This window comes from Babylonia areolata, chromosome 32, assembly GCF_041734735.1.
Source record: "Babylonia areolata isolate BAREFJ2019XMU chromosome 32, ASM4173473v1, whole genome shotgun sequence".
Lineage (NCBI taxonomy): Eukaryota > Metazoa > Mollusca > Gastropoda > Neogastropoda > Buccinidae > Babylonia > Babylonia areolata.
This window is the reverse complement of record NC_134907.1, coordinates 18661734-18685890: the sequence shown is the minus strand read 5'-3', so window position 1 is coordinate 18685890 and position 24157 is coordinate 18661734. Positions and strand designations below refer to the sequence as shown.

At 42.7% G+C, this 24157-nt stretch overlaps 2 protein-coding genes across 7 annotated transcripts in view; one reads left to right on the top strand and one right to left on the bottom strand.

Moving 5' to 3' along the window:
• LOC143276539 (myc box-dependent-interacting protein 1-like) overlaps positions 1-12061 on the top strand; it is an 81916-nt gene extending 69855 nt beyond the window's left edge. For 3 of the 6 annotated variants that reach the window (XM_076581097.1, XM_076581095.1, XM_076581094.1), the window contains 3 exons: positions 1042-1242; positions 1992-2093; positions 3110-12060. In XM_076581097.1, the coding sequence (XP_076437212.1) occupies positions 1042-1242; positions 1992-2093; positions 3110-3310 (504 nt within the window). In that variant the 3' untranslated portion in view covers positions 3311-12060. Of the gene's footprint in view, positions 1-1041; positions 1243-1991; positions 2094-2597 lie in introns of all 6 variants that reach the window. The other 3 variants (XM_076581099.1, XM_076581093.1, XM_076581098.1) reach the window with 2 other exon arrangements.
• Positions 12062-12171: 110 nt separating this feature from the next.
• The window catches only part of LOC143276540 (T-complex protein 1 subunit epsilon-like), a 19139-nt gene continuing 7153 nt past the window's right edge, over positions 12172-24157 (bottom strand). The window contains exons 4-10 of the mRNA XM_076581100.1: positions 22877-23069; positions 22104-22253; positions 19044-19163; positions 18326-18511; positions 17574-17711; positions 14249-14429; positions 12172-13230 (exon numbers count right to left, since the gene is read on the bottom strand). Of these exons, the coding sequence (XP_076437215.1) occupies positions 13109-13230; positions 14249-14429; positions 17574-17711; positions 18326-18511; positions 19044-19163; positions 22104-22253; positions 22877-23069 (1090 nt within the window). The 3' untranslated portion in view covers positions 12172-13108. The remainder of the gene's footprint in view (positions 13231-14248; positions 14430-17573; positions 17712-18325; positions 18512-19043; positions 19164-22103; positions 22254-22876; positions 23070-24157) is intronic.

The window sequence follows — 24157 nt, the reverse complement described above, 5'->3', positions numbered from 1 at the left end:
GTACAGTGGTGACCATGTAGTGTTTGGCTTTTAGTTATGAGGCTTTAAAATGTGTGGTAGATTTTTTAACCAGTATGACTTGGTGTGTTCAGTTTTTTCTCGCTTTGCTTTGATACTAATTAGTTTTGCTGAATTAGTTTGTTTTTTTGTTGTTGTTGGGTTTTTTTCTGGTTTCATGTAGGTTTTACTCTTTATGTATCATACCATTGTTGGCAAGTCTAGTGGTTACCATGTCCATATTATTTAGTGATTTGTGGTAAGCTATAATGTATATTATAGCATCAATATAGTAAAGACCATTGGAATAAAATCATTCCTCTGTGCCTTTGCCTCTCTGTCTCTGTCTCACACACACACACACACACACACACACACACACACACACACACATGCACACGCGCGCGCGCACACACACACACACACACACACACACACACACACACACACATTCATTCTCACACTCGCGCTCACCGGCTCACCTGCTTACTCATTCACTGCCCCCTGCCTCACCCCCCCCCCTCTCTCTCTCTCTCTCTCTCTCTCTCTCTCTCTCTCAGTTAAATATGCATTTGGATGGTTAAATTGGTTTATGTGTTTGTAAGATGTTTGTGGCATGATAAAATAATTGCAGTGTATCTTTTGTTTTCCTTGCATTGTTAAAACTTGGGGTTCTGATTAATGGCACAGTACCCCCTGTCAGTCAGGCTGTTAGGCAAATGATAGTAAAGTATCAGCACCTCACTCTCTCTCTTAAACTGATGATAATAAAGTATCAGAGCATCTCTCTCTCTCTCTCTCTCTCTCTCTCTCTCTTAAACTGATGATAATAAAGTATCAGAGCATCTCTCTCTCTCTCTCTCTCTCTCTCTCTCTCTCTCTCTCTCTCTTAAACTGATGATAATAAGGTATCAGAGCATCTCTCTCTCTCTCTCTCTCTCTCGTATCATGTAGCAAACACACAGCACACACAAAACTCCACCTCCCTCTCCCCAGTCCCAGCAGTCACCAGCTTTGTGTCGACGTGTGCCCTGTGTTCCTCAGGCCAAGGCCAGGTCTGTGTACAACACCCACAACGGACCTCAGTCCACAGGGGACGCTGAAGGGGGCAACGTGTACGAAGTGCCGCCCAAGGGGGGTGAGGAGGAGGAGGAGGAGGACAGCGAGGATGAGGATGGTGCCGTCTACCAGTCGCCCCCCTCCAACAAGCCTGTGTACGAAGCACCACCCTCCACTCTGTACCAGGTGAGGGGTAGGGGAAGACGGGTTGTGTGGGGGTGGAGGGTGGAAGAGGTGTGTGCCTTGTTGGTGGTGACACGACAGAAAAATGGTTTGAAAAAAAACAACAGTATTTGTATTTGTATTTCTTTTTATCGCAACAGATTTCTCTGTGTGAAATTCAGGCTGCTCTCCCCAGGGAGAGCGCGTCGCTACACTACAGCGCCACCCATTTTTTGGTATTTTTTCCTGCATGCAGTTTTATTTGTTTTTCCTATCGATGTGGATTTTTCTACAGAATTTTGCCAGGAACAACCCTTTTGTTGCCGTGGGTTCTTTTACGTGCGCTAAGTGCATGCTGCACACGGGACCTCGGTTTATCGTCTCATCCGAATGACTAGCGTCCAGACCACCACTCAGAGTCTAGTGGAGGGGGAGAAAAAATCGGCGGCTGAACTGTGATTCGAACCAGCACGCTCAGATTCTCTCGCTTCCTAGGCGGACGCGTTACCTCTAGGCCATCACTCCATAAGGTCATTCACAACTCGCACACCTCTTCCACTACTTACACCCCCCTCTTCTTTTTCATAAAGAAAGTGAGGAAATGATGGATCATGTGTAGATTGGGGGTTTGTTTCACTACATAAATGAAATAAAAATAAGGAAATAGTGAAAATGATTCACATTGTTGTGGTCAGTTGATTTCATCTGACTTGTGACTTTGCACGTGAGTCAGGTGGAGATGGGATGGTGTACAGTGTTTGGTTTTTGTACAGGTGGAGGCCACTCATGCGTACTGTGGGGAGGACATTGACGAGCTGAGCTTTGACCCTGGTGACATCATCTACGTTGTGCCTTTTGAAAATGAGGATGAACAGGTTTGTGTGTGTGTGGATATAATTACTTTGGTGGGTGGAGGGGCGGGGAGAGGGAGTGTGTGTGTGTGTGTGTGTGTACCTGGGCATGTGTATGGACATCAATTGTTGCACGGCGTTTGAAAATGATGAACAGGTGTACATGTGTGTGGTGGTGGTTGGTGGGGGTAGGATTGGGTGGGAGGTTAACTACACCTGTGTATTGCTTTTGAAAAATATGGAGGAAATGTGCTGGGTGTGTGTTGGAGGGGGCAGGGGGAGAGGTGTGTGTGCATATACCTGTTTGTGTTGTGTGTGTGTGAGCATCCACATGTGTGTGGAGATACGTTGTGTGCCTTTTGAAAATGAGGAGCTGGCCTCTGTGCATGTGTGTGTGTGCATGTTTGATTGTGTTTGTGTGTGTGTGTGTGTGTGTGTGTGTGTGTGTGTGCATCCAGTTGACAGAGAGAGAGAGAGGGAGGAGAGACCAGGACCAGTGACACAGTGCAGTGTGTGTGTGACTTTCAGGACGAGGGCTGGCAGATGGGCATCAAACAGAGGGACGGATTGAAGGGTGTCTTTCCTGAGAACTTCACCCGACGCCTCTAACCCCGGCCCTGCCCCTGGGACACACAGGAAGGGGGGGGGGGGGGGGGGGGGAGGTGTGGTGCTGAATGAGAGGGGTGGGGAGGGGGGTGTTCACAGAGACGGCTCTACCCATTGTGGGTGTGGTTAGATACAGGACAGCGTCCCAGTCACCCGTCCTGACACCTCTGTTGTCCGTTCCCTGCGTTCTGTTGGGTTGGTTGTTGTTGTGGTTTTAACCAGAGTTGGTGAGTGGACAGGATGTCCTGTCCTGGTTTGGTGATTAGCTTTCAACACTGCTGTTGTTGTTGTTGTTGCTGTGTTGTCAGTGGTGAAGTCCCTGTTACCGTTGGGTCCATGTAGTTTGTGGATGTGGCTGTATTATGTATGTTTGTGACCAACATTCCTAGCTGATGACTGTTTTCTTGTGGTGTGGGTGCGTTGTGGACTGGCAGCCCAGGGAACAGACAGACAAGACAGTGTGCATCAGAAATGGCTTTGTCCTGCTGTTCTGCCACGTCCTGTGTGGAGTCACTGTGTGTTGGAGGCCTGCTGTAACAAACAGCATCAGGAGTAGGGATGTTGGCACCTTGCCTGCACAGCGCTGTGGCCTGACTGGTCAGTCAGTGTCTGTCTGTTCTTCTGGAGACATCTGATAACTTTTCAGAAGAGACTGAATATTTGTATGTCTGTTTTTTTGTTGTTGTTTTCCCAGAAGGAAATCTGAAACGTTTTTGAAGAGAGAATGAGTGTGTTGTTAGCGGTGACCTGAGGGTTTCTGTGAACCTTGTTTTGCCATGATTATTTTCTCTTTGATGAGTTGAAACATTAAGGGGATACTGTGGCTGTCGTTGGTTTGTCTTCTCTTCCTCTTTTGTGTAACTCCTCCCTCTTTGTTTCTTTTTCTTTTTTTTGTTGGTGGTTTTGATTTGATTTTGTTTTTGCACTGTCCAAGATTGGATCAGTTGGGTTGTTTTTTGTTTTTTTAGGAATAAAAAGGGGGAAAATCCACACAGATTAATGATGTAGGAAGGAATAACTTTGCCAGTCCAGTTCACTGGCAGATCAGATAACTAGGGCCAGATATGAAACCTATGGAAAAGAATCTCTGTTGGTGTTTGAGATGATTACCCACCAGTGCTTCTCCTTTCTTGGGGTTGTTGAAGTAGTTTAGTGTGTAATAGATTAGTTTTGGAATGTGTGGAGCAAAGTTTGGTTCTTTTGTATGTTTGTTCTACATGGATAGTAATTTCAGTTCTGTCACTATCGTTTTGTTTCCACAAAAAGAAAGTAATCTATGCACAGTTTGTTTAGATGCTGACTGCCACTGGCATTTGCTCAGAAATGGTCAACTGCACTCAAACTTCATTTGGAAGTTTAATAACAGTTGTGCTCCTTTCCTTATTATTTATGAGTGATTGTCGTCATGGACATTGTGCATACAGTGGCGTAGAAACTCTGCTCAGGCGTAATTACTATAGTGTAAAACAGTAATCTGGATGTCTGTGTATCTTGATGTCTGTGTGTGTCTGTGTAAGACAGTATTGAGGAGTTGAAGAAGAAAAGTGCTCATCATTTGCTGTTCCTCTCAAAAGCATATTTATTCCATTTCTATGCACAGTTATTTCTTCTGTTACGACAGTGTTGGCTTGTGTTTGGCTTGGTTTTCACGTGGGGTTGTCAAGGGAACGTTTGTTGCAGGGAGTGATGTCTATGTTTTTATGTTTGGCTCAACTTGGTGTGTGTGGATGGGTGGCATTATTCTGTGATTGTTTTCTGACAACGAGAGATTAGGGGGAGGGAGGGGGGAGATGGTTGATGGGTCTCCTCCACTACCCTTTCACACTTGGGAGTTGTACATAGGATAACCTTGTGGTAAAGAAGTGTTGATTTTTCTTTCAACACCGAAAATCTGACTACTTTGAGTATTTTATGTCTTCTTCAACAACGATGTTGAACCCTGTTTATTGTTTGATGTCAGTGTTTCCTTTGTTGTTGGCGTCACTGTGAAGGGGATGGTTGGGATTGTGTGTATGTCATTGTCCCTACAGTGATAAATGGGGTTCACTGTGGTGTAAGTCACATGCTGTATTTCTGCTGATTTTTGTTGTTGTTGTTGATTGCTTTACTGCAGTGTGTCATAGCTTTCAAGGCATTCCAGTGTCGGATCTTTCTTTTTTGTATTTTGAAAACTTTTTTTTTTTTTTATTGTAACCTGTGTGCCTTTAGGCCAGTACTGGTTGAACAGAGATCTTTGCACTGTTCAGAGGTGTGTTGGAAGTGAACAGGAACTTGTCGGATAAAGCGGCCCTCGCAGTCAGCTACATCATCAGTGATTATCTCATCACCAATATTCCTGCAGTCTTGAGATTGGACAATGCCAGAGACGGATTTAGAAAAGCGTTTGAATGTTTGAAGCCCAGGGCTCCTTCTCCAAAAGCCACTTGTCTGGTTAGCTGGGGGTGGACCTGTGTGCATTTTTTGGTCTGTTTTTGCAAAACGGCTTCAGATTTTCAATTCAGCTTGGTGTGACTTGGTGGATGAAGCTGTCACAGTTTGATATTTGAGTATTGTACTGGTGGGAACATAATGGGAGGGGGTGGGATTGAGTTCACTGGCAAAGGAAGATGGTTTGTCACTGATGATACAGTTAGAGATCTATAGGGTGTGTCTGAACATGTGTTCCACATGGGATTTGGTCAGTGAGAAAAACAGTGGAGCAGTGGTTGATTTTTGGTTGTTGTTTTTGTTTGTTTTTTGTCAGAGCCTTGGAGAAAAGGGGGGTTGTGTGTTGATAGTTGTCATGTGTCGAGGTTTTCTCCTTATGGTTTTTTTTGTTTTTGTTGTTTTCCTTTTTTTCTCTTTCTTTTTTTTTTTTTTTTGTGTGTGCGTGTGTATGTGTGTTGTGTTTTGTTTTTAATGCAAGTCCAGAAAAAAATTGGTTTTTACAGCTTGTTTACAACTGTGCCTTTTTGACTCAGATGCATGTTCCCTTTCAGTTACTGACTGCTTCAGTCCCCCCCCCTCCTTCCTCCTCCCAGCTAGATATACCCCTGTTCTGTCTACACTCCCTCACCCTCTCCTCTTACTGGAATGGAATTTTGATCAACAGCTTGCTGCCTGCAGTCACCAAAGACCGGTTCTGTTGTTGCTTTTTTTTTTTCTGTGTCACCGTGTCCTGTCTTCCTGATGCCCATGCCTGCATGCCTGACTCTTTTGTTTGTTTCTGTGTGAAAGTTAGTTCTTGTAAGATGTGACCATTGGGATGGATCACTTTTTATGTGGGCATTCGGAGTGTGACAATCTCTTTGTGTGTGTGGGGGGGGGGGTCGGGGGGGTGTCAGTCTCTGACAGTACACCAAGTCCTGGTTTGTACCTGTTGATAAAGGATCATTGTCATGGAATATGTGTTGTCTTTGTTCCAGCAGTGTATGTTTGTGTGTGTGTGTGTGTGTGCATGTGTGTGAATGTTCTCCCTTCCCCCACCACACCAGGCAGTTCATACTTTTCAGTTGTTTGTTCATTATTTCGCACAATTGAGTGTTTTGCTGTTTACTCTGTTTTTGCCCAATGCATCTTCATTTCTAGGTCACAAAGCCTGCTTTATGTCTTGTCAATGCTTGACTTCTGTGTTTTATGCAATGGGAAGTGTGGTTTTAATTTTATGGAAGAGTTTCCTTTTTATTTGCCAGTGCTTGCAGGAGGGGATGGGGGCTTCCCCAGTCTGTGACAGATAATGTGGTTTGTGATTCAAAAGGTGTTTATGTATGCTTCACTGTTGTGACGTGGACATGTTAGAAAGCTAGATATGTTGGTGGGTTGGTTGGAGTGCAGAAATAGCTATGTGCCTTGTTACCTGGTCACCTCAACTACCAGGCACTCTTCTGCTCAGTTCACCAAGTCTTCCCATGGGTTTTCTCTTGCTTCCCTATCATTTCATTGCTGTTTTTGGTCTGCTATCCATTCACTTAGTTGGTGTTTTTTTTTTTTTTGGTCTTCCTTCCCCGCCACAAGGAGACACCATGGCAAAACAAGTGAGGCATTGGACTTGTGATCCAGTGATCAGGGGTGGAGGCCCCATTTCAGTATGCTGTCTCGGGGAAAGGACTTTATTCCCATTGTCCTCACTCCGCCCAGGTGTGAATGGGAACCTGACTCTTGTTTTAAAGTTAAAATGGCAGGAGGAGTATTGGTCCTGCCTTCTGGCACTGAGCCCTGGACACAGTGGATATGAATGCACTGCCCTGATGGTAGTGAAAAGCTGTGGGACCGTGAAGTTAACCCCTCAGTTCAGTCCTCTGGTTTTTTCATTCAGTACTCAAAGTCTTCCAGTAAGCTAAGTCTTTCTGCTGCCGGTTTCCCCCCTGTTTCCTCCTTTGTTTTCTGAGTTGTGTGTTACTGTTGTCCTGTCACTGGATGTGATCGTCTTGACTGTGGTCACTTCATCTGAGGTATTCCTGTTCATTCAGTTCTGTTGATTTAGTGGTCAGTGTGTTGTGTCAGTTTTTTTCATTTGTGTATTCACACACCTTATTGTGCGGCTTTCTTGATCGTCTGCTTATTTCTATGGTCTGTTGGATCTAAACTGTTGAGTCTTGTTTGTTTTTTTTCTTTTATGTGTTTGTGTGTATGTTCTTTTTCCAGCAAGTTTTGTGAGAATGTTTTGACTATTTATTCAGCCCTGTTTTGGTTTGTGCAGTTGAGAACTATTTTTGTATTTATTTAATTTAATTTTAGGTTCATCTTTTACACAACAGTGTACATACTTACAGTAGGCTCTCAAAGCCTGATGTGCTTGTCAGGTTCATGTGTAGGTCAGGCATCTCCCTCTTTTCAGCAGATGTGCTGTTGTGTATATGGATCAGTCAGCAAGATTTGACACCTTGAAACTGAAACTATAACTCATGCAGTCTGGATACAACTGGCTTAGTCTGGTGTTCTTTGTTTTGTGGTCTTCATACCTGTGCTACCTGTCGAGTGGTTCAGTTCTTCAGAATAGTGACATGTTCCTTTGACACTCCAGTGCTGTTGGACACATGAGGTAGTCCAGGCACTCCTTAGTGCTCAGTCCTCAGCCAATTTGCTGGTGTCACCCTAAATCTGAGGTCTTTATCCACTGTTTGCTACCAGTTGATCTTTTGCCATTCCCTCTTTCTCTGACCTGCAGGTGTCCAATTCACGGTTTGGCATGTATTTTTTTGTTGCAGGGAGCCTCAATACATTGTATTGAAATCACATGTCCTTCTGACTTCATTTTAATAAAATCATGCCATTTGATGCTTAGGATCTTGCGTAAGCATTTGGTGTCAAAGGCATCCAAATGTTTCTCCAGTACCATCTTCCCCTCTGTTAATTCACCTCTGTACTTTTCCAACTAATTGGCTCTGTTCCTGTGGTCTCTTGTTGTGTTGTGTGTTACTATGATGTCTGATTGCCAGGTGATTGCCCCGAACTGTAGTCTGATGTGGACAGCAAAGAGCTATCTTTTCCTGCGTCAGAGTTTTGTTTTAATGGGGTAAACGTGGCTTGGATGAAGGGTACAGCACACTGAAGTAAACGCCAGTGTACATTCTGTTTGATGATGCCAGTTGCTTTCTCTGTTGCTTTCCCCTCTCCCTCTTTTGTGTGTTGAAAAAAACCTGAGATATATATATATTTATATTTATACTCTGTTCCTCTTGTTTTTTCCACTACATGTTTTGTGATGGCCCTATAACTTATCAACCTGCAGTTGAACCCTGTACATAACTACTTTAACAAAGTTGGTTTTTTATGCGTTACTTTGAAATGACCAAAAAGCATTCCTGTTCTGTTTGGATTCATTCCATTGACCTGTGAGTTGTTGACTTTTCCCATTTCTCCTTTGAATAGAGCAGCACCATTTGTAGGTGTTTGTCTTTAAAATGGTCCTGTGACAACACGCAGAACACTTGTGCCTAGGCCTACCATTTGCAACTTCTTTTTGTTTGTTTTTTCTCTTGGTAATAATCAGTTTGGCTGGGGTGTTAAACATTGTGAGTTGCAAGGCATGTTCAGCACAAACAGGAATTAATTTTTGTTCAGCACAAACAGGGATTGTTTTGCTCGGGGAGAGAGACGGAGGATGTCAGGGGGTGGGTAAGAAGGGGGAGAGATGGGGAAAGGTGGGTGTACTTCAGTGTGCTGAGTTTGTTGGGGGGGGTGAGGGGGGTGTGAACACCATAAATACTCATCAACATTGTGTGTTTCCCAGGGTTTTTGTCTTCATGGCCTACGTGGAGTTGAGTTTTTGTTTTGTTGTGAAGGACGTGTGATAGGTGCTACTGTGTGGGCTGCTGTATTTCACGTGTCGGCATCCTGCCACACTGGTGGGTTTGTTTGTTGTTTTTTTTAATCTTGATGAAAATAATAAATTTAAAAACTTATTTTGCAAAAGTGGATTGCATTAAAATTACAGAAAATATTTGCAGTAAATTTGACAGTTTGATATAAGGAAGAAAGAGGGAATATTCTTGTTTTACTTATAAACCAAAAACGTGATGAAAAAGAAAATGTTTGGGAAAAAATGTACATTGAACAAGACAAAAAAAGTCTGGCAGTCAATCTGTCCCACAAAGCAAGCCTTCAGTTTTCCATCCTGACAACAAATGATCAGTGAAGGGTTTTAGAGTTACATGTAATGATCTTGGCTTTCTAAAGCAAGCGCACAACTGAAGCCAGAAAACAGGATGTTATCATGTGGGTAGGTAGTTGATGCAGGCAAACAGTAGACCTTTATCATCAGTCCGTGTTCAGGGTAAGCAGAGGGGTAGATTTTGTGTGACGAATTGTTTTCCACCACCCCCTCAAGATGTTGTGTACAAATGGGCTGTACTGTTGCTTTGCCCAAGGAAAGTCATAATAATGATGATGATGATGATATGTACAGACTGGTTGTTTCCCTGACCGATACTTACCACATGACGGGTGAGGTCGACGTCTTTCCTTTCACCCTCGTTCCCTTGCAGTCCCCTCCCCTCCCTTCCCCACTTCTGCGAGGGGATCTATAGCTTGCTCTGCTGTTTGCGGAATCTGTAGCTAGCCCTTTGTCATCATCTCACCCCTCACTGCTTCCCAGTCTTTGTCCAGAACAGCCAGGTGTAAGGAATGGACACCAGACAGGTGCTTAATTCTTTGACTGCTGAATCTGGGTGAAATGTCAGTGCGGAATGAGCTGGAAGTGAGATCACTATCTTGTGTACACTTCTTAATGATGTCATCCGTTTTGCTGAATCAAGATTATGTTACCCCCACGATGAAAGATTCCAGACACAGAATGGTGACCGACATCCCTACCTTTGAGGCAGTCTTATCTCAGTGAGGTGACAGCCCTTCACCAACCATCATATTCATCAGCAGTCAAGGTGTTAAAATACTGGTTCAGGAAACAAAGTAACAGAGAACATTCAGGACCTAACGTTTCACATGTGCCTCGTAATAATGTTATTGACATTTCTTGATGAAAAATGATTGTGCTGGTTGGGTAACAGAGAAGAGACGGATACAGGAAGAAAAGTTGATGGTGCCTGTTGGGCCGGATTTGAACCTCTGTGCCTGTCTGTACTGACAGTAGATTGTCAACACTGGTTCAGTGGATAGACATAATTTAATTCAGTCCCCGTTCTAGAAATTTGGGAATTGGAAATGACATGTTTTGCAAGTTTTGAGAATAGATACCATCTTGCATGCCGATTTATAGCAATCCAGTCTTTAATAACTATACATATATATATAAATACATATATATATTCAAATATTTATGTACACATCTCCTCTTCATATTGTTTTGTTTAACATTAATCGTTTGTTTAAAAAAAGAGACAACTATACAATCATTTTAAAAACAATATTTTCAGTTTAATTCATGCATGCAGATATACCTCGGTTTACGAACAGTATTGCTGTGAGGAATTTGTCCCCACTATAGTGCTTTAGATCTGTTGCAGTCGGGGCATTGAAGCCAGTGTTTATGTATTGACAGTCATTCTTTTCCCTGCATGCTGGTTTGGGCCTGTTGCTTTCAGAGCAGTGAAGCCACAGGGAGTTCTATTGTTGGTTTTCTTTCGAGTGTTGAGGGGGCACCATGGCTGAATCGGTTTGGCATTGGGACTTCTGAAACAGTGTCCAGGGTTCAAGGCCCAGTTCCATTCAGCATGGTGGTGTGTTCTTGAGAAAGACACTTTACTCCGGATTTTCCTCACTCCAACCAGCTATGAATGGGTTCCTGACTATCTATGCCCAGCCCTGGACAAAGGATACCAATTCACTGACCCAATGGTTGTAAAGAGCTATGGTACCTTTCAGTCTTTTGTGTGTTTAATCCTTTGTTGTGCTGAACATGGGTCACCAACAAAGTGCTGTAGATCTGTTGCAGTTGGGGCAGGCTTTCGTTGCCATTTTCAATGTTCAGTGTGATTTCCCAGTATCCATTGATAGTCATCTTGTTACAGGCTGGGCATCATCGATACACATGGAGAGCTGTCTTTCCATGGAGATACCCCCCCACAGGAACACTGAAGCTTCCTGATGTCTATTTTGAACAGTTCACATTTCTGCTTGTGCATGGCTTGACACAGGTTAGGTACAGGGTCAGTGAAGCATCTCACCAGTCAACTGCTTCAGGCCCCAGTTTGTGATAAATGTCATTTCCTCCACAAACAGTGGACACTGTTCCGACACTCGCACTGTTATTTCCTTGCTTCACGACCCCGCCTGCAACAGATTTGTTTTAACCAGTTTTTCTTGCCCCCACCCCCCCCAAATTTACTTTGAGCACCAATTCAAGCAGCAGTTCATTTTGCAGTATTTTGTTTTCCCCCTCCGAGAACCATTGTTAGTACCATGCTCATCCTTGGGTTTTTATCTTGAGAAGTTATGAGAAGTGACTTCGCTCATCTGCCGTAAAATGAATTGTTGGAAGTGTTTGAGATTATTTCTGTCTAAATGTATAACCAGTTTTTTCGTGTTTAACATAATTACACATTGTGGTTTATGCTGTTGAAGTTTGTGTTTTTTAAACTGGAACTTCCCCCAGAGCTGACTGGTACTTGACAGTGCAATAGGTGTTCAGCATTGAAACATCAGAATTGTCCCTTCCCCTTTCAGTGTAGTAAGCATCCCCCCCATTTCACTGTGTACCTCAGACTGGTGTTGGATCTGTTTGTTGCAGGACATATTCATTTTTCAATAAATTGTATTGATCAATTCCCACAGGAGGCGTCGACTGATCAGCAGTGAGACCACTTGGTACATTAGTAAACAACTTCACTGGGACAGTGCACTGCTGCTAAAAATACCAACATTTATATGATTCACCGTGTGAAGAGGTTTGAGGGGGATCATTTGGACTAAAAAGCAAGATTCATGGTACTGCCTATATTTCTAGGAAATATGATTACCTGCTTGCATAAAGATGTATTATGAAACAAAACAAGAACCGGATTTCAATTTTTTTTTTTTGGTTTCTCTACACACACAACACATACATGCACACACACTGTATCTTTCAAAAAAATATTTTAATGAAGTTCATGCAAACTCAACTGAATTATATAAAAAAAAAATAATAATTAAAACAATATTCTAATGAATAATGGATTTTTGAAAAATAAATAACACATAATCAAACCATCCAGAGATCACACTCGGCACACAATGAACTGAGGCATAAAAAGGACAGATTTCAACCACAAGCGTCAAGTTTCACTCTGACCATGCAATCAAACCAGTCTCCAATGTGGTTCTGGGCAAAATCACACCTTCCTTCCATCCCATCATGTGAACAGTAATGAACATTGCCACAATGTTACCCCAAAAATGACCCACCTCCCTAACCTCTGACACAGGAAGGGGCTTGAAATGCATGACCTGGACATCGGCTGTAAAACACTTGGTGGATGCAATTTTGATCATTTCACTAACAATAAAATATTTAAAAGAGCATCACTTGTTGGGCAGGTGGTTCAACAAACAGTTGATTAAAAAAATAATAAAAAATAAAAAGCATTCACTGGTTGGCTCAAAAGGTGGTTTACCCATTCACAATCACCATACAAAGTCTTTACCTAAAGGGTCAGCACTGTGCTCTTTTATCTTTTTGTTCAGAGCAGAAAAGTCTCCACAACCATGGTGTTCCCACCAATATGTGAAACACGCGGTTTTCTCCAACACCCCCTGTCCCCAGTCTTTACCTACATCCCTCTTTCTTTCTCCACCACCCCACCCTCTCAGCAACTACTCCACCCCCCACACCCAAACTCTTTCCGTGATAACTCACTCTCCCCACACTCCTCTCACTCCACAATTCAACATCCTAACATTCTTTTCCCTGCAGCCTACCTAACCCTCCTCGCTCCATACAAACACGTACATCCACAGGCACACCACACATCCACAGAAACGCTGACGCTCAGATCCAGAGGTTGAGGGCAAGGGGACTACATTTCGGACGGGGCACGTATGTCGTCGATCTTGAGGATCATGCGCACCAGCTGTGTGGCCAGAAGGATCTGCTGTTTCTTGGCCATCAGTGTTTCTATCACGTTCTGCTCCCGCATGTCTGTAACACACACACACACACACATCCAAAATAACCACAAACTAGTCAGGAATATGAAGTGCTTACGTACCTGAAACACTGTCACGACTGTCAGGAATAAATGTTCTGCTTTAACAAATATCATAAACATTAAAGGTTCATAACCATATCTTAAATTAGTTATGGACTGATTTTCTGATGTAACTTGAAACTCATCAAATTACTGTTTTCAACTTGTGATGAATAAATGTTCTGTTCTAAATCCATTTGAAACCCATAATAATATCTTCATTGAGTTATAGATTGATAATGTTCTCACAGTTCTGAAACTCCTCAAAATAATGTATTTAACTTGCAATGGGTAAATATTCTGTTCTAACTGAAACAAATTCTTCAGCTGGTATGAATTAGTGCTTTCACTTTCCTGAAATTCCTCTAAACAATGTTTTTGATTACCATGAACTGAGCTCTTGCATATCTGAAATGTCTGTACTTACTCATGACAAGCACAATACAGATTCTGCTGTCCCCCACAAAGTGCTTTAAATATTTTCCCCAATGGTGGAAACCACTTGCCATTGAACAAACATCATCTAGGCTCAAGATCTTGTATGAAAGAAGGTATCTCTTAAGAATTATTCTATAAAAACTACCGTAATAAACATCTTCAACTGAAATATTAAATGGGTAGGGTTCTTTTCCTTTTTCCCCAGGATGATACCAGAGTTTGACTAATTTTCATACAGAAGTAAACAGAAGTATCATCGATGATTTTTTCCTCACAGATATCCCTCAAGAAGAGAGAACCTGGTTCCCACACTGTTATTTTCCTGACTTGACACCACAAATCTGCCCCCACACTCCCCCCCCCCACGATAATGAAAACACTCTGCCCCCACCCTCCCAATCCCCCTACACCCCCAGATACTGACAGGTAAGCCCCACCCACTGACCCTTGGTTCCCTAGTAGTTGTTTTTTGTTTGTTTGTTGTTTTTCCCCAACACTAACAAAACCCCACAAGCCCCGCCCATTACTGACCATTGGTTCCCTTGTTGAGGCAGTCGATGCCCAGACGTGGGTTCTTCTCCTTGACCTGTCGTGACTTGACCTCGGCCAGCGTCTGGATGGGGGCGTGGCCGCTGTTCTCCGCCAGGGCCAGGGGCACCGCCTCCAGGGCCTCGGAGAACGCCCGCACTGCGTACTGCTCCAGTGTGGAGATCTGAACACACAACCACAGTTGTCATTCTGGACATGAGTGGGCAGGATGGTCTTCATTAATATTGAAAGTTGGTTGCCATGCTCTGGAGGCCACTTAAAAATGAACAAAACAAAAATAAAAAAGACAAATAAGACCACAAAAAAAAGAGAAAAAAAAATCACCAAAATGGACTTCCGTAATAATAATAAGTACTACCACCATGAGATGAATGGGGGAAGAGGAAGGAATACCATCTAAAGCTTGTAACTTGTACACATATCAAGTAAATATCATGGGCTAGGAGAAATTCACATGCGGTTGTGAAGACTCCCCACAATACAAACATAAAATAAACACTGAATATAAATGTTTCAGTAGACAAAGAGATCAAATTAAATCACACTGACACATCTAAGAACATATCAAACCTAAGAAGTGACAGTCAAAAAAAAATCTTCAAAAACAAAGCAAAATCAACACTTTTGCCCACATTCTAACAATAAACAGGCTCACAGATCACAGACATTTTAAAACTATGATAATAAACAACACACACACACACAGCATCGCGTGTTGTCAAGATGTACACAATTCTTACAAACGGGAGTACACACACCTTACAGAAAACTTGTCTCACTCTGTTCAGGGTGACAGTCTGAAGGACAGAGCAGACTGACAGAGGTTTAGAGTGAGTTTTCTCTGGCATGTTCATTTTAGCCACACAGTTACCATCACTACTGTGTGGTAGTTCTAACATGCACACATTTACACATGTACTGTCCACCACACACATTCACTCACACAAACCTAAGTACCATAATCCCCTCCACCCACACAAGGAGAACAAGAGAGGCAAGGCCTTCAAGACTCACTTGTGATACACTTTAATAAAAAATCCAAGCTTTTTATGTATTGAGTATAATTTCAAAATGTAATGTTTAAGATGAGAAAGGTCAGTTTAAAGCAAATTAAATCCCCTAGCATTAATAAGAGTAATTTCCCTTTTTTACTACCTGCACCAAAACGTTTGCAAAATAAATAAAACTTCCATGCTTAGCAACAGAAGTTCCTGTTTGAACAAAAAATGATAATAATGACTGCTCTTGTTGTTGGGTCAGAATATCAGATCAAAGTGCCAAGTTTAGAGAATACAAAAAATATAAATATAACAGTAAATGCAGTTTGCATATAATTTGGCTTCATTTTTTATTTTTTGGTGCCCATCCCAGAGGTGCAATATTGTTTTAAACAAGATGACTGGAAAGAACTGAATTTTTCCTATTTTTATGCCTAATTTGGTGTCAACTGACAAAGTATTTGCAGAGAAAATGTCAATGCTAAAGTTTACCACAGACACACACACACACACAGACAACCAAACACCGGGTTAAAACATAGACTCACTTTGTTTACACAAGTGAGTCAAAAAACACATTCAGACGTTCTTTTATTTCTGACAGTGTAACTCGCTCAAAAAACACTTTCATCAAAGAGGAAGCAAAAAGTAAAACTTTAAAGCAAACGGAATCTGAATACTGCCAGAATGTGAAAACATCCCCACATCTGAGAAATAACACTACAAAAAATTCTTCCCCTGTATCAATTACTGGCCAAGAAGCAAAAAGTAAAACTTTAAAGCAAACGGAATCTGAATACTGCCAGAATGTGAAAACATCCCCACATCTGAGAAATAACACTACAAAAAATTCTTCCCCTGTATCAATTACTGGCCAAGAAACCTTGACCATCATGACAGAAAGGTATGTCTGCCTTTGTATGTGTGCAGCACTTCAGAACTATTAGAATACACAGCATTACTGATCCTGTGGAGGAAGTCTGGGACCCCCAATAATTACAAGTCCTTGTGGTCCCCAAGATTACTTTACACTCATCAAAAGGTATGATGAAGGATGAAGTGTCTCACTCTGTTCAGGGTGACAGTCTGATGGACAGAGCAGACTGACAGAGGTTTAGAGTGAGTTTTCTCTGGCATGTTCTTTTTAGCCACACAGTTCCCATCACTACTGTATGGTAGTTCTAACATGCACACATTTACACATGTACTGTCCACCACATACATTCACTCACACAAACCTGTACACTACAAGCATCATAATCCCCTCCACCCACACAAGCAGAAAAAACACATTCAGACAGTCTGTTATTTTTGAAAGTGTAACTCTCTCAAAAAACACCTTCATCAAAGAGGAAGCAAAAAGTAAAACTTTAAAGCAAACAGAATCTGAATACTGCCAGAATGTGAAAACATCCCCACATCTGAGAAATAACACTACAAAAAAAATTCTTCCCCTGTATCAGTTACTGGCCAAGAAACCTTGACCATCATGACAGAAAGGTATGTCAGCCTCTGCATGTGTGCAGCACTTGGGAACTTTTAGAATACACAGCATTACTGATCCTCTGGAGGAAGTCTGGGACCCTCAATAATTACAATACAAGTCCTTGTGGTCCCCAAGATTACTTTACACTCATCAGAAGTGATGATGAAGGATGAAGTGTCTCACTCTGTTCAGGGTGACAGTCTGACGGACAGTGCAGACTGACAGAGGTTTAGAGTGAGTTTTCTCTGGCATGTTCATTTTAGCCACACAGTTACCATCAAAACTGCGTGGTTGTCTCACATGCACACCTTCACACAGATCTATATACATCAAACATTACGTCTACGGTCTTGACACAGCCGTTTTTCTTCCAGTTCACAACATGTATCACCACTGTACCTCTCACACACACACAATGTGCACACATAGTGCATTGCAGGGAAAGGGTAGCAGTGTCACAATGGCTTGCACACAAGTGACAAGGTGATACTGATCAACCCACACTGTAGTTTTATAAGGCACCAGTGACCCAACCCCATCCCCAACACAGCTCTCACCTTGACCCCATTTCCCATACAGCTCTCATCTTGACCTCATTCCCCACACAGCTCTCACCTTGACCCCATTCCCCACCCACCCCCGACACGCACAGCTCCCACCTTGACCCCATTCCCCACGCAGCTCTTGCATTGACCTCAATTTGACCCCATTCCACACACACCTCTCACCTTAACTTCACCTTGACCCCATTCCCCAAACACCTCACCTTGACCCAATTCCCCACACACCTCACCTTGACTCCCATTTCCCACACAGCTCTCACCTTGTCAGCAGCCTCAGCCACAGCGATAGAGGCTGCGATCTCGGGGGCTCCCCCACCATACACCACACGGTTGTCACGCACCAAGTTACGGATCACACACAGCGCGTCATGCAAACTGCGCTTTGCCTCCTCCACTATCTGAAACCAGCACCAGGGAACAAATGAAAGAACACATTCACCCTCAAACAACGCCACACACAGCTAACACAGCAGCTTCAAGCATCAAACTAGGCTTGGGAGAATGCACCTGAAAATAGAATGTGGATGTCTAAGTAGGAGGTAAAAACAATCATAGATAACCCCCCAAAAATGGTCAAAGAAATAGGGAGCAACATTGGACACACTATACTTCAGCAAGAAAAGTTTTATCCCTGGCAACATTTTGCAGCAAATTCCACTTTGATAGTAAAACAAAATACAGTTGCAGACTGGAAAAAGACTGAAAATGTATGGGTGGTGCTGCACCATGGAGATACATTCTCCCCTGGGGAGAGCAGCCCAAATTTCGCACAGAGAAGAAATCTATTGTGATAAAAAGTAACACAATACAATGGAACACAAACCAACATAATAAAACACCAGAAAATGAAATACATTACATTACAATGCAAAACATTACAACATAATAAAATACAACATGACAAATTACAGCACAATACAGAACAATAGAGCAAAACACTACACAATTTAAAATAATCCAATCCAATACAACACAACACAACACACTACACTGCACTACAAAGGGCACCTACCATTTTGTTGCCTCCCCTGATGAAGATGGTGACAGCGCGGGTGTTGAGACAATCTTCGATCACCAGCATGCGCTCCTTGATCGTCCCGAAAGTCAGCTCTCGCACAATGCCCGCCTTCCCCAACTTCTCTGTTGTCAGCTCCTCAAACCGTGGGACAATACGACCCCCAGTTGCTATGGCGATCAGCTGTTCATGAAACGAAAAATGAGGGTTATGAGTTGGGGGGGGGGGGGGGGCGTTCAACACACATGCACATCGCAAACACACACACTGACATCATATGTATCACGGATTTCATAAACACACACACAAATAACTGACAAACATATCACTGATTTCTTACATGCACACACACATACACAAATAACTTTAAAGATCCAGTACCCTTTTATGGTCATCAGGGAAGTAAATTCATATTTACTCTGTCAAAGTCTCAACATTGTAAGGTGGGGCACAATCCTCTCCTTCCAAAGCTTTTAACATTCCCCAATCAACGTCAGGTATCCATTCACACCTGGGTGAAGTGAGGAAAACTGGAGAAAAACGCCTTTCCCAAGGACTCAAAACAGGGCCTCGAACACTGATCACTGGTGAACACTGGATCAGAAAACCAACACCTAATCCATTCAGCCACGGTGCATCCACAAATAACTGACACTGCTTGTAACTGATTCCATAACCGTGCACAAGACAAAAAACAAGTGACAGCATGACTTGCCTCAATCTCAGGGCCGCCCACCCAGCGCACGGCAGGCAGCTCTTTCTGCAGCAGCAGGTGGTTGGCTTCGTCGTCAAACCCCCACTGACAGATCACCAGGTTAGCTCCCTTGTCCTTCACCTGCATCACAATATACATTGGGTGTGCTTACTTCACAGTGAAAGTGAGACAGAGAGTGTGTGGGAAGGAGGGGGGCGGGGCAGGGGGGGGAGTGTGTATGTGTGTTTGTGTGCTTATGCAAAGTGCACCTTTGCATGCATGCATGCATGGTTAAGACTGTAGTCTGTGTGTGTGTATGTAAGTGTGTGAGTAAGTGTGTGTGGATGTGTGTCTGTTCTGTGCTCAACTTGAGAAGTGACTGAATGTAAGAAACTGTGGTTTTAATACAATGTGCATGTCATCACATGCATGTAATGTTATGTGTAATATGTATTTATACCTGCAAAAGCAATAATTTGCCAATGTGAGAATGTCAACAGATTGTGCCAGCTAACATATGCCAGATGCATCTCGTTAAGTCGATGTATGCACACACAGGTGTGCATCTTGAGTGCAAGCATGCACACACCATTGATATCAAATTCATCTTACCTACTGGTCACCCTTTTTTATTTCTTTTCATTACAATGTACTCTTGAGCTTCTTTAAACTTCATTTTTATCAACCCTATCAAAACCATTGGTACTATGATAAGTTATTCGTTTTATCAAACGAAAATAATCTCAAGCTTACAACAAGATTTCCAGTTCTATTTCTTATCTACACCTGTCCCAGAGTTATTCATGTCCTCCCCCACCAGTCAGGGGAACAGAGGGTAACAGAGGGTCACACAGTGACTGCTGTCGCATGGTGTCTGATCCACTCTGCCACAACACAGCAGGGAGAAATTCCTCATGCATCGTTTCATGGATGATTCTTTCGGACAATGGAGCAGTATCTTACTACATGGGTGCCAACCTATGAATACATTCACCACAACCCCTGACAGTGTCTCAGTGTTTTGACAATGTCCTGTCAGCTTCAGTATCAAGGAGGCGTCAAAAATGTATGGACTGATCTATCAACACTACCTATCTGTTTTCAAAACAAAAAAAGATGCCTGACACATACATAAATCCAATACGCTGCTCAGGCTATGAAAGCATACCCCAGGTTCATAGTAGTCTTTTTTTAAATGAAATAAAATAAGTCAAAATAAACAAACAATCAAAAACATAGAAAATAATGAGAGGAGCATACAAGGCAATCAACTGAAATAAAATACTGAAATCAAGAGATGATTGATCATGTCCCAGAGTTATTCATGTCCTCCCCCACCAGTCAGGGGAACAGAGGGTAACAGAGGGTCACACAGTGACTGCTGTCGCATGGTGTCTGATCCACTCTGCCACAACACAGCAGGGGGAAATTCCTCATGCACTGTATCCTCCTTACAAGGATTATTCTTTCTGGAGCTGTATCTTAATTACACAGAGGCGCCAACTTATAAATACATACATCACTACCCCTGACAATGTCCCAGTACTGAAAATGTCCTGTCAGTTTATTGACTGATCTATAAACACTGCACATCTGCTTTAAGTAAAAAAAAAAAAAAAAAAAAAAAAAAAAAGAAGAAAAAGATGCCTAACATTCTCAAAAACCCAATGTGCTGGTAGGCTTTAAGGGCATACCCTAGACTTCAACACGATATTAACAAGAATGATACACAATAAAGACAAAAACAATTCAACACAATAAAAAAAATTTTTTTAATCAAAATGCATAACAGGCCTATGATTGAAATAAAATACTGAAATGAAGGTGATTTGTAATGTCCCAGAGTTATTCATGTCCTCCCCCACCAGTCAGGGGAACAGAGGGTAACAGAGGGTCACACAATGACTGCTGTCGCATGGTGTCTGATCCACTCTGCCACAACACAGCAAGGGGAAATTCCTCATGCACTGTATCCTCCTTACAAGGATTATTCTTTCTGGAGCTGTATCTTAATTACACAGAGACGCCAACTTATAAATACATACATCACTACCCCTGACAATGTCCCAGTACTGAAAATGTCCTGTCAGTTTATTGACTGATCTATAAACACTGCACATCTGCTTTAAGTAATAAAAAAAAATTAAGAAAAAGATGCCTAACATTCTCAAAAACCCAATGTGCTGGTAGGCTTTAAGGGCATACCCTAGACTTCAACACGATATTAACAAGAATGATACACAATAAAGACAAAATAAACAATTCAACACAATAAAAAAAATTTTTTTAATCAAAATGCATAACAGGCCTATGATTGAAATAAAATACTGAAATGAAGGTGATTTGTAATGTCCCAGAGTTATTCATGTCCTCCCCCACCAGTCAGGGGAACAGAGGGTAACAGAGGGTCACACAGTGACTGCTGTCGCATGGTGTCTGATCCACTCTGCCACAAGACAGCAGGGGGAAATTCCTCATGCATCCTATCCTCCTCTGATACGATGATTCTGTCTGACAATGCAGCTGTGTCAGACATGTTGTACCCTTCAAACCCTTTCCCTCATAACTGGCTTGGAATAAGCACACACAAACATAAGCGCATACACACACACATCTAGCAGGTCACTGTATGCCATGTCTTGATCACAACATCCATGCCAAGAACAGTTTAAACACACACCTCTGCACATCCCTGCATGCTTTACAAACACAAGCACACAATGAAAGGAATCTGACCAGAGACATAACTGATGTCAAATCCAGTAATCCCTTCCCATATACCATGGTCATCGTAATCTCATTTTGACCACACACACACACCAGTGAAAGATACATGACCCCATTTCACACAGAACAATTCTCTTGCTAAGAACACACACACACATGCGCGCGCATGTGCACACGCACACACACAACCAGTGAAAGATACATAACCCCATTTCACGCATGACATTTCTCATGCAATGGGCACACACACACACAAACTACCCACATACCCACCCCCAACACACACACAAACAGCCCCCTCCAACACCCCCACCACACACACACACACACACACAAACAACCCTCACTACTCACGCTCTGAACCATGTTGTCAAACTTCTCCAGCTCGTACTGCCGGAGCTTCCTGTAGTCCTCCACAGAGGTGATGTCCAGCTTGTGCTTGGTCTTGGGTTTGGGCGGCTCAAAGGGGCACGTCAGGATGGCGATCTTCGCATCCTTCACCACCTGCACAAGAACCAAATGTCAAAGGTTAAAGGTCCCACTGCCTTCCACTCCCCCCACCACCTCCTCATTTTCAGTTTCAATGAGGTGTCAAAGCACTCAGACTTTATATACACTACAGCTTGTCTGCTTTAAAAAAATAAAAATAAATAAAAAACATACAAAAAAGGAGCAAATGCTTGACCTAAGCACAGACACAACAGGCCTAAAAAGCTCACCCTAGGTTTGTATACAACTAACATAAAATTAAACAAAATTTCAGAACTCATATCTACAAATTAAATACATCCAAATCTAATAGAAATTAAAGATATGAAGAAAGAAAGTGATTGAGATAAAGTAAGAATAAAAAAGGGCCACATTCAGTGAACTTGTGCACACCCACACATGCATGCATTCTCACAGTCACACAAGTGTGCAAATCCACACACACGCACACACACTAATATGCACACCTACACCACACTACATGCACTAACACACATATACTACACACACACACAAATATGCACAACTACACCTCACACACACACACAGTACATTTACTTACATACACTACACTATACTACACCCACTCTCTCTCACACATACACACACACACACACACTACCCACACACACACACACCTTGGGCATCTGAGGGTGACTCATGTCCTTGTCGACGACCACCCCCTTGACCAGCAGGGTGTCCTCCAGCTTGCCCCCAACCTTGCCCTCCACCTTGATCAGCTCGAAGTCCACGTCCTTGCGCTTCAGGTCCGCCACAGACAGGATGGCGTTCACCGCGATCTCCGCCATCTGACGGTGACACCGGTTCACGCTGAAACACAACCAGCCAGCTGGTCTTAATACTAAAACAAGGTAAAATAATGAAGGGGGAATTGACAAGAATTGACAATGTTCAAGTCTTAATACTGAAACAAAGAACAAAAAACAAGAGAGAGAAAAAAAGTAACAAAAAAGTGTGAAAATTCCAATATGAAAATCTGTATTATTATCATTAAAGAACAGTACTCATTACACTCTTTGCTATATGGCAATGTCTCTATACCACAACAAAGTAGCATAAAAGAAACAAAAATATATTTACAACTGTCAAAATTCCAATCCAGAAAACCATACAAAACAGAAAGTACTCCCATCCATGCCCTCTTCTGCGGGGAAGGATTCTGTCCAGGCAGAGCAGCCCAATATTCATACAGAGAAATATGTTGTAAGAAACAAGTAGTACATCACAATGCAACTGTCAAATTCCCATAACAACCCAGAACTGCCAGGCAAGGAGGGATAAGCGCTCACATTCTGGATATTCTACAAGTAAAACACAACTGTGTAAGCCCCTAAACAACCAATACCACCCAGCAAGGCAGGAAGAGAAGAATGCTCACATTCTGGATCTACAACAACACAAGTGTGTATGCCCCAAAACATCCCAGAACTTCCAGGAATACAGACAGGGAAGCGTGCTCACATTCTGGATCTACAACAACACAAATGTGTAAGCCCCTAAACAACCAAGACCACCCAGCAAGGCAGGGAGAGAGAAGAATGCTCACATTCTGGATCTACAACAACACGACTGTGTAAGCCCCTAAACAACCAAGACCACCCTGCAAGGCAGGGAGAGAAGAATGCTCACATTCTGGATCTACAACAACACGACTGTGTAAGCCCCTAAACAACCAAGACCACCCAGCAAGGCAGGGAGAGAGAAGAATGCTCACATTCTGGATCTACAACAACACGACTGTGTAAGCCCCTAAACAACCAAGACCACCCTGCAAGGCAGGGAGAGAAGAATGCTCACATTCTGGATCTACAACAACACGACAAGTGTAAGCCCCTAAATAACCAAGACCACCCAGCAAGGCAGGGAGAGAGAAGAATGCTCACATTCTGGATCTACAA